The sequence below is a fragment of the Urocitellus parryii genome, chromosome 9, assembly GCF_045843805.1.
Source record: "Urocitellus parryii isolate mUroPar1 chromosome 9, mUroPar1.hap1, whole genome shotgun sequence".
NCBI lineage: Eukaryota > Metazoa > Chordata > Mammalia > Rodentia > Sciuridae > Urocitellus > Urocitellus parryii.
Window position 1 is genome coordinate 116,157,629 of NC_135539.1, and position 13,087 is coordinate 116,170,715.

General features: G+C 41.1%; 1 protein-coding gene across 3 annotated transcripts in view; it reads right to left on the minus strand.

Moving 5' to 3' along the window:
- The window catches only part of Nav1 (neuron navigator 1), a 249,895-nt gene that overhangs the window by 35,534 nt on the left and 201,274 nt on the right, over nt 1-13,087 (minus strand). For all 3 annotated transcript variants that reach the window (XM_077802994.1, XM_026397163.2, XM_077802995.1), the window contains one exon: nt 626-764. In XM_077802994.1, the coding sequence (XP_077659120.1) occupies nt 626-764 (139 nt within the window). The remainder of the gene's footprint in view (nt 1-625; nt 765-13,087) is intronic.

Genomic DNA, 13,087 nt, shown 5'->3' on the forward strand with positions numbered 1-13,087 from the left:
GTTGGGGAATGGTTAGCTGAGGGGATTTATTTGGTTATTAGGTGGCCCTGCTCTTCCCAGAGTGCCTAGGCAACCCAGGGCTCCTACTGTATCCTTAGGGTCTGGAGAGAGGATATCAGATCTATCTCTGGGAATCTTTTTCTTTTCCACTTGGATTAGCTAAATTTTTTTTCTTTCCTGTTTTAGCACTGGGGATTGACTCCAAGGGTGTTCTACCACTGAGCTATATCCCAAGCCCTTAATTTTTTGTTTGTTTGTTTGATTTTGAGACAGGGTTTTGCTAAGTTGCTGAGACTGGCCTTGAACTTGAGATCCTCCTGCCTCAGTTGCTAAGATTACAGGTGTGCACCACCAAGCCTAGCAAGCTTGGAATAGCTCTTACATGTTTCACTCTAGACACATGTGAGCCCAAAATATAGGCACTGTGACAACGTCTAATGTTTTAGGGGACTGCTAGGAAGACTTACTTTTGTTTTGTTTTGTTTTGTTTTTTGGCCAGCTCTACAAGAACTTGGTCAATGGGAACCACTTCCATGAAGTGGGTGTGACTGGGCGTGCAAACCCAGGCACTGCCCAGTTGGGCTCATCACGAGATGGTGGCCCAGGTGTTTGCAAACCCACATACCACTATTGTAGAGTTCCTGCGGGAGGCAGTGGGAGTAGATGGGAGGGAGTTGAGTGAGGAGCTGGCATTGAACTCTTCTGAGCTGAGGTTGTCGGAGGCATCACTGAGCCCACTGCTGATGGAGCTGCTTTCATCCCAGCTGCAGGATGGGAGAGAGAAAGATGAGCAGCTAAAACAGAAGCCAAGGCAGGAATAAATGTTTCCTATTAGTGGAAGGATGCCTTTATACATTCTTGACAAAGGAAAAGGCGTGGGGATTTGTCCTGACTTTGCCAGTAATTGAAAGTGTGACTTTGGCCCCTTTGTAATTTGATGGTATTCTTCTCTAAAAAGAAGGGACTTTGTCTTTATCCGGCAAGAAAAGATCTTATATCTCCTTTACAGGAAGGTATAACATAAAGACAAGGTAATTTTTTGATCCATCTAATTATACGAACCAGTTTCCTCTCCCTGTAAACAGCTTCCATTCTTATAATTACCGTATCTTTGTTCATTTTTAGATGTGTTCTCTAGGTATCTCCCTGCCTCTATCACCACCTTGCTGAAATTTCCCATACCTGGTGACAAGGCCGAGGGAAAGATTTATTTTTTCTGTTTTTTAGGACCCTCAAATTATCATTTCTCATTGCGCCCATTCATGGAGTTCACCCCATCCGGGGAATAGGTGCTGCTTCTAAACAGAATGTGCTGCTCTTTTGGTAAATAGGTCAAACTCAAGATGCTATGGCCATCAGAGGTGCCTGATTCCTGCTGAATGGTTTCATTTCTCTGCCAACTTCTTGGAAGATCAGGTTTATGGTATCAGGAGAGACTGCTGTTCAACATCTGTATCTATAAATATCCATTATATGAGGACCCTGGCCTTGTACCAAGGGAATTTACCATAGCCTCCAGAGCTCTGTAGGTTGGGGCTGTTCAATTTTGGAGTTTAACAAGTTTCACCAGTCAGAAAGTTTATTCTTTTTGTACTGGCTATTGAACCCAGGGGTGCTTTTTCTACTGAGCTACATCACTAGCCCTTTTTTATTTTTTATTTTGAGACAGAGCCTCCCTACGTTGTTGAGGCTGGCCTTAAACTTGTAATCCTCCTGCCCCAGTCTACCAAGTCACTGGGATTACAGGCTTGCCCCAGCACACCCAGCAGAAAGTTTATCATTAAGATCTAACCAAATAGCCTCTTCTGCCATGGACACTACTTTATTTGAGTACTCTCCTGTTTGCTATTCACATATTTTCTTCTCTTTTGCCCAAATTCTGTCTCCTAGAACCTTCCCTCAAAGACCCTATGTTCCGAGTCTTTCCCAATTTCCCCAGACCCTAAAATGTTCTTCAGCCCTCATTCCAGTTTTAGAGCCTAACCTCACACACAGGAGTTCCGTGAGTCTGCCTCACATGAATATCTGTTTGTGATTATAGAAATTAGTCTCTAAATACTTGTATCTGTGTGCAGGGCAGGTCTGTTTATCAGCCTTGTGTGTGTGCCAGGACGAAAGAAGATGGAGATTTTTTTTGTGTGTGAATTAGCTGGTATTTGGAACATGTTTTTCCTTTTTGATTTATTTTGAGTTCCAAATCATGGAACAAAAATCAGACATCACAAGTCATCTAAGTGCCTGGCCCAGATTTCAGCTGGCCTCCCTCTAATTCATGTGCTGGGAATAGGCAAGTGGGTGGTTTGGACTTAGCTGGCTTAGTTGCTTTGTAGTGATTTATGCAAAGGAGCAAAGAAAGCATGGGGGTTAGGATGCACCAGAGAGTTATCCAAATTTTATTACTATGAAATATAGCCATTATTAAATGACAGCCACCCCCTCATGACAATATTAAATCTCCCTTTTGTCCTGGGCTCAGTGCACCCCCCCATTTTGTGGAGAAAGGACACTGTGAAGAAGAGATCAATGCTGATTTTATGATCCTATCAGCTCTTCTGGGTGAAGATAAGATCTCTGGCAAGCAAACAAACAAACCATTCACAGCCTGTTCTCTTAGGTCAGAGACAGAGGAAGCCTGTAGCACTGAATCTTTCATCTGAGATTAATTATTGGTAATCAAGGTTTTGGAGCAGAGAAAGCTTTTATGGAAGGGCTCTTCCAAAAAGAAGTCTGCTGTAGTCCTGAAGCCCAGAAGAAACCTTCCTCTGCCCTCCATAATGGCGAGCCTAACTCTGAAGAGCAGGAGGGAGGATATCTTCTAGGAGAGAGTTCAGGCTCTTCTTGTACAAAAGACATTCCTCCCTAGCTCTTCTATCATGAGAAGTGTATGCCTAAAATCATCAGTAAAGATTGGCTAGAGGATTTAAAAATATCCTAGCAAAATTGCTTTCCAGTTTCTGAACAACAGAAAAATTCTGTTATCATTATCTAAGGGTTAAACAACATCTCCACTGGAGATGCGCTACTGGAGGGAACATTTTCACTTTCTCAAAAAAAAAAAAAAAAGTGTGATGGGGGCCAGGATTGTAGCTCAGTGGTGGAGTGATTCTGTAGCATGTGTAGCACCGCATATAAATAAATAAATAAAATGGGGGTCTATCAACAACTAAAAATATGTGTATATATTTAAAAAAGAAAAAAGTAATATATGTAAAGGGAAATGCCCTTTCTCTGCCTTCCCATTTTTATTTACAAGATAACCATTATTGATTTTCTTGTGTCTCTTTCAAAAATATCCTATGCATTGCTCTGTCTTCTGGCTATTTGATCTCTGGCTATGCTGAGTAGTTGACACCAGGGACCACACTTCATCCACCCGGAGAGTCCCCTGCCTGACTTAAACTGGGACTTGGGTCTTCTTCTTTATTGGTTTATTGCTTTGCTTTAGTGAAGTATCTCTTCCTGGGAAAGGATGCTTTGGAAGTAAACTTGGTAAAGTCTTACATGCCATAAAATATCTTTATTCTGTGTTTACATATGGAATTTTGCCTAGGCATAGATTTCTAAGATGAAAATAATCTCCTTTTGGGATTTAAAGGCATTGTTCCATTGACTAGCTAATATATTGCCAATCTGATCCCTTATCTTTATCCTTAGTATGTGAGTATTTCTTTCATTCCTCTTTGGAATTTTTAGCTTCTTGGTGTTCTGAAATATCATTAATGACATGCCTTGAATTGGTGCCCTACTCGACACTTTGAATCCAAAAATGCATGACTTTCAGTTCTGGGAAATTTCTAAAAAAAAAACAAATACGGGGGGGGGGGGCGGGCAGGGCGCGGGTTGAACCAGGGGTGCTCTAACACTGAACTACATCCCCAGCCCTTTTTATTTTGAGACAGCGTCTTGTAAGTTGCCCACGTTGGCCTCAAACTTGTGATCCTCCTGCCTCAGCCTCGTGAGTTGCTGAGATTACGGGTGGGTTTGGGGCACTCAAATTTTTTTTAATGACTTTTTTCTTTTCATTTTTCAGTTCTCTCTTCTAGAATGCCTATCATTCAAGATGACAGAATTTTAGGCTAACACCTGAGTTCTTTACTTTTCTCTTACATCCCCTTTTTGTTTTTTACTTTTTGGGCAATGATCTAAATTTTTATCTTCCCTTCCCTTTATTAAGTTTTTCATTTTTGTTATCATATTTTTAAGTAACTTCTTTATTTTTTAAATAGCACATCATTCATTCCCACCCCCATATGTGAATGAAGTCCACGGTAGTACTCTACCATGGAGCTATGTCTCCAGTCATCCCCGAACACACACCTTCCTAAAATAGGGTCTTAAAATACAAAATTTTAGGGCTGGGGATGTGGCTCAAGTGGTAGCACGCTTGCCTGGCATGCGTGCGGCCCGGGTTCGATCCTTAGCACCACATACAAACAAAGATGTTCTGTCCGCTGAAAACTAAAAAATAAATATTAAAAAATTCTCTCTCTCTCTTTAAAAAAAATACAAAATTTTAAAAAGAGCTAGGATGTAGCTCAGTAGTAAGAGTGCTTGCCTAGGATGCACAAAGCCCTGGGTTCAATTTCCAGTACTGTGAACAAGACAAAACAAATTTCAACTCTCAGAGACATTCATCCTTTCGTTTGGAAAGGCTGGTTTATGATCTCTTTGCACAGTTTCTGGTTCCAAGTTGCTTTGTTCTGTTGTTTTGGGACACTTTAACATTTTAGACCTTCTCCTATGTCAGACAGTCCTTGGCTATTTGCACATACTTAAGACAGGGACACTGGGTTATTTGAAAGCCCTGTGCACATAGGGTAGGACTTGCTAATTATGGCTCTGGATAGGGAGTTGTGATTGCGCTAGTTCATGTAAGTGTTTTTCTCTTGGGTTGGTCAGATTCCCCAGAGAGGAATCTTGCAAACTCCAGACTGAAGGCTATAAGACCAGTGTTCTGAAAGCAGAGCTGGAGAAGATCCTGGAGAGTTCACATTCAATATGCAAAAGTCCACTTATTCCCCCCTGGTCTTGTTCAAACTCTATGCCCTCACGTGTACCAGCAATTAGGAGTCAACAATCCAGAAACTGCCTGGTTTACACTCTTTAGAGACAAGTCCAGACCTCTGTCAATGAAGGGAAAGGACGGTTGTTTCTCTGGGAGCTGTTGAAGGAGAGGATCCGGGAGTCTGTTTCTTACACACATCTTTAACCAGTCCTCCAATTTCCAGTTTTATCTCCACCTCTACTAACAGAACCTGAAGCCTCTACTAAAGGTACCCCATGCCACCAATTATCAAGCTTTTTGAAGATTCTAGGATGTCGGTAGAGTTGCTGCTGCTGAGTTCCCCACTGCTGGCCCAGGATTCAGTTTTAAGTCCCAAAATTTCATCACTACTATCCCTTCCTTCTATTATTCATCCTTGAGGTTTTATGAGTTAAGGTAAAGGTCTTTATTGTCACTTTACTTTTGTGGTAGTTGTGAAATATATTAAACTAATCTATCAGCAGCATAATGTCCCTAAATGACTTTTAACAAAGTTTGCTTTTTTTGGAATAGACATCCTGGTGGTGGGTAGCCTTCAAGTGGACTGAGGAGAAATCAGGTAGAATGTTCTATCATCAAATCAAGTAGAGGCATGGGGCTGGGGTTGTGGCTCAGCAGTAGAGCGATCGTCTAGCACGTGCGAGGCACTGGGTTCAATCCTTAGCACCACGTAAAAATACATAAATAAAATAAAGATATTGTTTTCAACTACAACTAAAAAATATTTTAAAAAAATCAAGTAGAGGCAGAAGGAACCATCTATATGTTGTTGTTTTTTTAAGATACAAAAACAGCTGTGCAGCCAGGTATGGTGGTGCATACCTGTAATGCCAGTGACTCACAAGGCTGAAACAGGAGGATCACAAGTTTAAGTCCAGCCTCAGCCACTTAGCAAGAACCTGTCTCCAAAAAAAAAAAAAGAAAAAAGAAAAAAAGGAAGAAACAGTTAATACTGAAACATATGACTACCTAGAGTCTAAGAACAGAAAGTCTTTAGAAAGTCTTGTACCATTTGTCAGTTAATGAACCAGAGGACTAAAGAGCAAGTGCCTAGCAATTCAAGACATCAGGGAGAAAGAAAGGCAGTTCCACATAGCACCAACAAGGATAAAGAGGAGGACAGGGATCAGAGTTAGGGAGGGCTACTGCATCTGTTTTTTGGCAGAAAGAATTTCTGTGCTCACTCTAAGCAGGATTTTGCTATCTCCCTCCTATTTCTCTCTAAATTTCTCACATAGATCTCAAGTGGAGATAAGAGAACTGGGTAACAAAAAGCTAGGCCTAAACTTTGGACAAGAAAACAAGGGAAATCACAGACCTTAATATTCTTCTATAATTGAATCTCTTCGTAAATCCAAACAATCAATAATGAGTTGCCAATGTATAAGAGAAACTGGGTAAGTTTTCATTCTGGGAGAGTTCATATAAGCACAATGACACTTTATCATTTTTATCTACCCTCAGAAGAGAAGAGGAAATGAGTCTGAATCAGCATATGAGAGGTTAGGTCAGATATAAACAGTGAAAATGAAGACCCTTGTCAGCAGATATTTCTAGAGTGTTGGAACAGGTTTCAGAAGTAAATTAAAGAATCTTCTTTACAGGAGACAGACTTTCCCATTGACTGTTCTCCTGATATTCATACTCAATCCACCCTCTAAAATTTACACTTCTCATTTCCTATTTCCACTAAAAGCATCCCTTTTTTTCTCCCTGTTGCTCATAGAGGAACTTAGGTATTCTTTCAACTTCTTTTTCTTTACCCTTCTCACCAAGAATTTTCACTGACTGTGCTACTACTTGCTTGTCAAAGCTACACCTTACCTTTCCTTTCTCCTGTCTTTGTTCTGGTTTAGAGTCTTATCCTCTCACTTGAACTGCTTCGAAAGCCTGCTTATTGGTCCTGTTCTTGTGTCTCCTTTCCTCCCACATACACCAAATATTATCAGAAGTCTAGCCAGGTGCAACGGTGCATACCTATAATCCTAGCAACTTGGAAGGATGAGCAGAAGCATTGAAAGTTTACAGGCAGCTTCAGCAACTTAGCAAGATCCTGACTTGAAATTAAATTAAAATGGCTGAGGATGAAGCTCAGTGGTAGACTGCCTCTGGGTTCATCCCCAGGGCTAGAAGAAGAAGGAGAAGGAGAAGGAAGAGAAGAAGAAGAGGAGAAGGAGGAAGAAGAGAAGGAGGAGGAGGAAGAAGAAGAGGAGGAAGAGGATAAAGAAGAAGAGGAAGAGGAGGCAGAGGAAGAAGAGGAGGAAGAGAAACAGCAGCAGCAAAACCTTCATTAGCTCCTCATTGCAGATAGAATAAAATAAAAATTCTACAGATCATTGATCAAGATATCCATGAGTCATCATTAACATAGTGTAGTGATTAAGAGCCCAGAAGTTGACTACCTGGGAGTCCTATTAACTCTATCTGGGGTTAAATTTTACTTCAATTGGGCAGACATTCTCTGAGCTCCTAATATTTATTTATAAGGCACAATGCCAGTTGCTATGGTCATTCAGATATAAGTGGTTGTCCAGAAGGAGCTTATAACGCAGGTGGAGAAGGAGGTATAAATGAAATAAATTCTATAATAGAGGTATAGACAACACACATAAGGGGATACAGAGGCAGGAGTGATTTAGTTCTCTAACAAAATCCAAGAATATGATTTTGCCATGTTAGAATACTGATAAATATAATTACTCCACTCTAATTCCTCTCTTCTGATGTCTCCTGGGATTCCTGTAAGGTGACCAACTCTCTGGTCTCCTTTTAGAAATACAGGAGGGGCCAATCCTATGCCGCATCACTGTGCAATCATTTGTGTGCTGCTGAAGATTCTGGAGTCCCAGCTTCGTCACAGGGTGATATCACAGGGATTTGACATCAATGGATCTGAGTCCTGTCTCTCTCACATAAGAATTTTACCTTTCCTTGAGGTCCTGACCAAATACCGAGCCTTTCATGATCCTCCTTGCACAAAGACAAGTCAGTCACTCATGTTTCTAGAGATTTATCTTGAAATAGTTAATGCTCATACCTCTCTTCACTAGACTAAATTTCCCTGAGGGCTGTGATTGAGGCTCATGTGTCTCTGTACTCTTATTCCTCATACAATATCTCGAACATGATGGTCACCCCCTCGTGGACTAGAATTCCTGGTTTATATGAAAGTAGGAATGTATAACCTCAGGGGAAGGGGTTATGGGCTGCTATTTATGCATTCTCCAAGAATGACTAGTAATTTGTTTCTAAATAATCCTTGCTTCAGGGAGGAATTTATAAACATCTCTTTTTAGAACTTTCAGCTTTCTGCTGAAATTCCCCATCTATTCAAGAACAGATTTTGCTTTTTCTACAAGGTCCTTAAACACATTCATAGAAAGTATTTTGGAACCGTCATCTGCTAACTCTAACATCTAGGACATCTATAGATCTGCTTCTATTGACTATTTTTTCCCCTCAGTCATATGCTTCTGCTTCTTCTTGAGTCTTTAAACTTTTTATTACATGGCAACACGTAGCCCTAGAGAAAGGATGTACCCCTTCCTCTGTCAGGCTGCTAGGATTGAGAGCCGAGTCAGTTTAGCCCATAGCAGAACTTGGTCTGGGCTTTGCTGTAGCTTTGGTTAAAGTCAGTTCTCTGTTGGGTTTTACTGGTGTTGAGGGTACAATCAGGATTGTCCTTTCAGCAGGACTTGGGATATGAGGATAGTGAGACTCCAGAGATCTCTTCCTCTGACATACAACCTAGCCACCAGCTTTGTGTCCTTCTGTGGAGTTCTCTTTGCTCTTGATGGGCCACTTCTGTACATTCAGTGAAGGGTCCTTGTGCTTTGGAGGGTCTTTCACTCAGATCTCACTGCACCATGCAGCTGCTGCGCAGCTTGGCCCTGGGCATGCTGGGCAAGGGTGAGTCTTAGTTTTCAACTTTCAGCTCACTGCTACAGGCGACTGAAGTGTACTTGGGAAAGGCTGCATGGGGAAGATTTAAGGGTGGGTGGGCATGTATTTGCTCTATGATTAAAGTTCCTTGTAGCCAGCCCAGGTAGCCTTCCAAATTTTGTATAAAGTTTGTCTCTTCTCCATCCTCCATGGTAGTTTGCTCCTTCTTCTGCCACACCCCTAGGATGAAAACAGTTACGCAGTCCTTTCTCTCCTAGGAACAGCTCACCGCCTTCTGGAATTTACTGCAACAGGTTATTTTGTACACCCCCCCCCCACACACACACAAAGTACAATATTTGTTGCTTATTCCTGTCATTATCATAAGAATGACAGTGTACTGTGACACTATACCTTCCCTCGCCTAGGGCTGTAAGAATGGCAACTGATTGCCCTTCTTGTTTTCTTGCCCATTTCCTAGCACTGATACCACAGTCTAAGGAACACTCTGGTGCACCCATTTCTGTAGGATGAAAAGAAGGACTGTGAAGAGGCCAGCTCAACTGAACACTGCTCTGTTTGTGTCTGTGCAGACACGTGGCAACGCACGGGGCAGGCAACACTCCTCCCCTCTGGGAAAAGCACCAACACTAACATAGCTCTTGGCTAGGACTGACCACCCCTCCCAGATTTTTCTCATACTGTCTGCTCCCCACAACTTGGGCCCACTATTCCATGGAAATGGAATGGCCAAGGGAACCTGAAGGCAGCCAGAGGACCAAGGGTGTGGACTCATTAACTGAAAGGGTGGACTAGCTTGTGACTGCACAGGAAAAAATCCTTACTGCCTCTCTGTCCCAGCGTAATTCTCCAAAGTCAGACTTGAACACTGAATTCATTCTCCTTCTTCCCACAATGCATATGCCTGGTGAATCAGTAACCCAGTTTCTCGAATTATTCAATACTTATTGAATAAGAGTGGTATATATGGAACCGGCTCTGAGAGTGAGGAATTATCTGCAGTATAATAGGCTGGTTATAAAAGCTGCTTTGGGGCTGGGAATGCACTTCAGTGGTAGAGCACTTGCCTAGTGTGCAAGAAGCCCTGGATCCATCCCCAGCACCCAGCACTGGGGCTAAGGGGTGGTAGAAAAGAGCAATTATTGTTTTCTTGAAATTATTTTTACTTCTGTAGAGTCTGTGGAATTGGAAACCTACTGCTTTGTTTCCAGAGGTAACTCAGACTTCTTTTTTTTTTTTTTTTTTTTTTAAAGAGAGAGTGAGAGAGGAGAGAGAGAGAGAGAGAGAGAGAGAGAGAGAGAGAGAGAGAATTTTTTAATATTTATTATTTTTTAGTTCTCAGCGGACACAACATCTTTGTTGGTATGTGGTGCTGAGGATCGAACCCGGGCCGCACGCACGCCAGGCGAGCGCGCTACCACTTAAGCCACATCCCCAGCCCAGACTTCTTTCTTTCCTATCCAGGAAAGAGAAGAGGAAGCCTTACTATCCAAACTGCAAACAAGCTCCTAAAAATCTGACCACACCATGTACCCAACTTCAGGGAAGCGAATCCCCAAACCAATCAAGAAAAGAAGCCAGAGTTGGAGTTGGAGGGTTTTTCAGTCTCTGTCACTGTGCCAACAAGGTATGTACAAATATACAAAAGTCAGATGGGGCAGATAGGTCAAAGATCACCAGTCACCACAATGCTTGATATTGTCTCATTTGCTGGAGTTGACGGATGGTGGCCTGGGCTAGGCCATTAAATAGGCAACAGTGACAAAGTGTGAATCAGAGACTGAGAGCATCTGCTAGCAGAGATGAACAGGAAGCTATCCAGTCTGATAAGCCTGGCTCTAGATTGCTTCAAGGGTCAGAATATCTAAGGATCAAAGTAACAGAATCATTTTCATGATGGGTGTGTTGTAGATAAGGCTGTCAGCTAGGGGTGTCTCATGACATCTGTCCTGGAACTCACTAGTCTTGATACTTTAAGAGAACAAGGTAAAAAGTCCATAAAGCTAGATATGGGGATGGCCAAGTTAATGAAGTACATAGAGTAAAAAATAAATCTGTCCCCTTGAGGAGGCTAACCTTATTGGCTAGAAGTGGACTAGGCTGACTTCAGTAAATGTGCTTCTACAGGTCAGAATATATTTTTTTTTTCCTGGTACTGGAAATACAACCCAGGGTTGCTTTAGCACTAAGCTACATCCTCAGCCATATATATATATATATTTTTTTTTTTTTAAAGTTTTAAGACAGGGTCTCACTAAGTTGCTTAGGACCTCACTAAATTGCTGAGGCTGGCCTCAAACCTGTGATCCTCCTGCCTCAGCTTCCTGAGTTGCCGAGATTGTCTTGTGCACCATTGTGCCTGACACACATTCTGATACTTGCTCTGCTTTTGAAAATTTCCATAACCTGGAGGATGGGAAAGACAGTAGAGTGAATCAGACATAACTTTCCTACGTTCATATATGAATACACGACCAGTGTAACTCCACATTGCGTATAACTTCTAAAATGGGAAGTTATACTCCATGTATGTATGATATGTCAAAATACGTTCTACTGTCATGTATAACTAAAAAGAACAAATAAAAAAATTTTAAAAATTCTATAATCTTCTTGGAACTACATCTTCTAAAATGGGAAGTTATACTCCATGTATGTATGATATGTCAAAATACGTTCTACTGTCATGTATAACTAAAAAGAACAAATAAAAAATTTTAAAAAATTCTATAATCTTCTTGGAACTACAACTTCTAAAATGGGAAGTTATACTCCATGTATGTATGATATGTCAAAATACATTCTACTGTCATGTATAACTAAAAAGAACAAATAAAAAATTTTTAAAAATTCTATAATCTTGGAACTACACCAGGTTAAAATTAATATACAGTCTTCCTGTTCACTGCTTCAAGAATATTCTTGCCATGTTTGATGGATGGAACAGGTTAAACCATAAAAAATTGCCAGTCTTGTAGGTCAAAAATGGTTCAAGATCAAATATGTCTATTTTCATGCCTGTTTTATGCTTCAGCACTTGTTTGCTGCAAAACCATAGTGATGGATTCTTTTTTTTTTTTTAATTTTGATATTAGAGATTGAACCAGAGGCGCTTAACCACACCCTCAGCTCCCTACACCTTTTAATTTTTTTTATTTAGAGACAGGGTCTCACTAAGTTGCTTAGGTCCTTGCTAACATGCTGAGGCTGGCTTTAAGCTTGTAATTCTTCTGCCTCGGCCTCCTGAGCTACTGGGATTACAGGCGGGCGCCATCATGCTCAGCTGTAGTGAGAGAGTCCAGACTCAACAGAAAGAGACCAAGTTCTAAAATCTGAGACAAATGACAGAAATGACAGCCTACACCTGGTCTGAACCATCTGAACAAGGGAAAATGCCTGGGACTCCCCGCAGTCCAAAGTTCAGAGATACTCCACTCTTCATGTATCCTCTAGACAGTTCAGGTCCCCTTCTGGAGGTGAGTCACTTGGTTGCAGTGCAGAATGCAGGTGTCCTCAAGGGTACTCAGTCACGGAGATGTGCATTTCCAGTTAGAAAACTAGTATTGTTCCATCTCTGGTTCCTGCAGCAAGCAGATCAAGTGGACTCCCTTGTTCTCCATATTATTTATTTATTTATTTATTTGGGTACCAGGATTGAACTCAGGGGAACTTAACCAATGAGCCACATCCCCCAGCCCTTTTATTTATTTATTTATTTATTTATTTAATTTTATTTTGAGCAGGGTCTCCCTAAATTGCTGAAGTTGGCTTCAAATTTGCAATCCTCCTGCCTCAGCCTCCTAAGCCACTGCTATTACAGGCGTACGCCACTGTGCCTGGCTCCTTGTTATCCTTTTAAAATAAGGTGATAACCTGGATAAGTGTTAACATTGTGGCCACAAGTCATATTTGGCTGGTGAGTACTTGAAATGTAGCTAGTTCCAATTGAGATTGCAGCAAATTCAAAGACTTAGTAGGAAAAGGAAAATGCAAAATATCTTGTTAATAATTTATATATTCATTCAATATTAGAAAATCTATTTTAAATAAATTGGGATAAATGAGACAATGTTCAAATTAATTTACTTGTTTTCCTTTTAAAAATGTCTCCACTAGAAAATTTAAAATTACATATGTGGC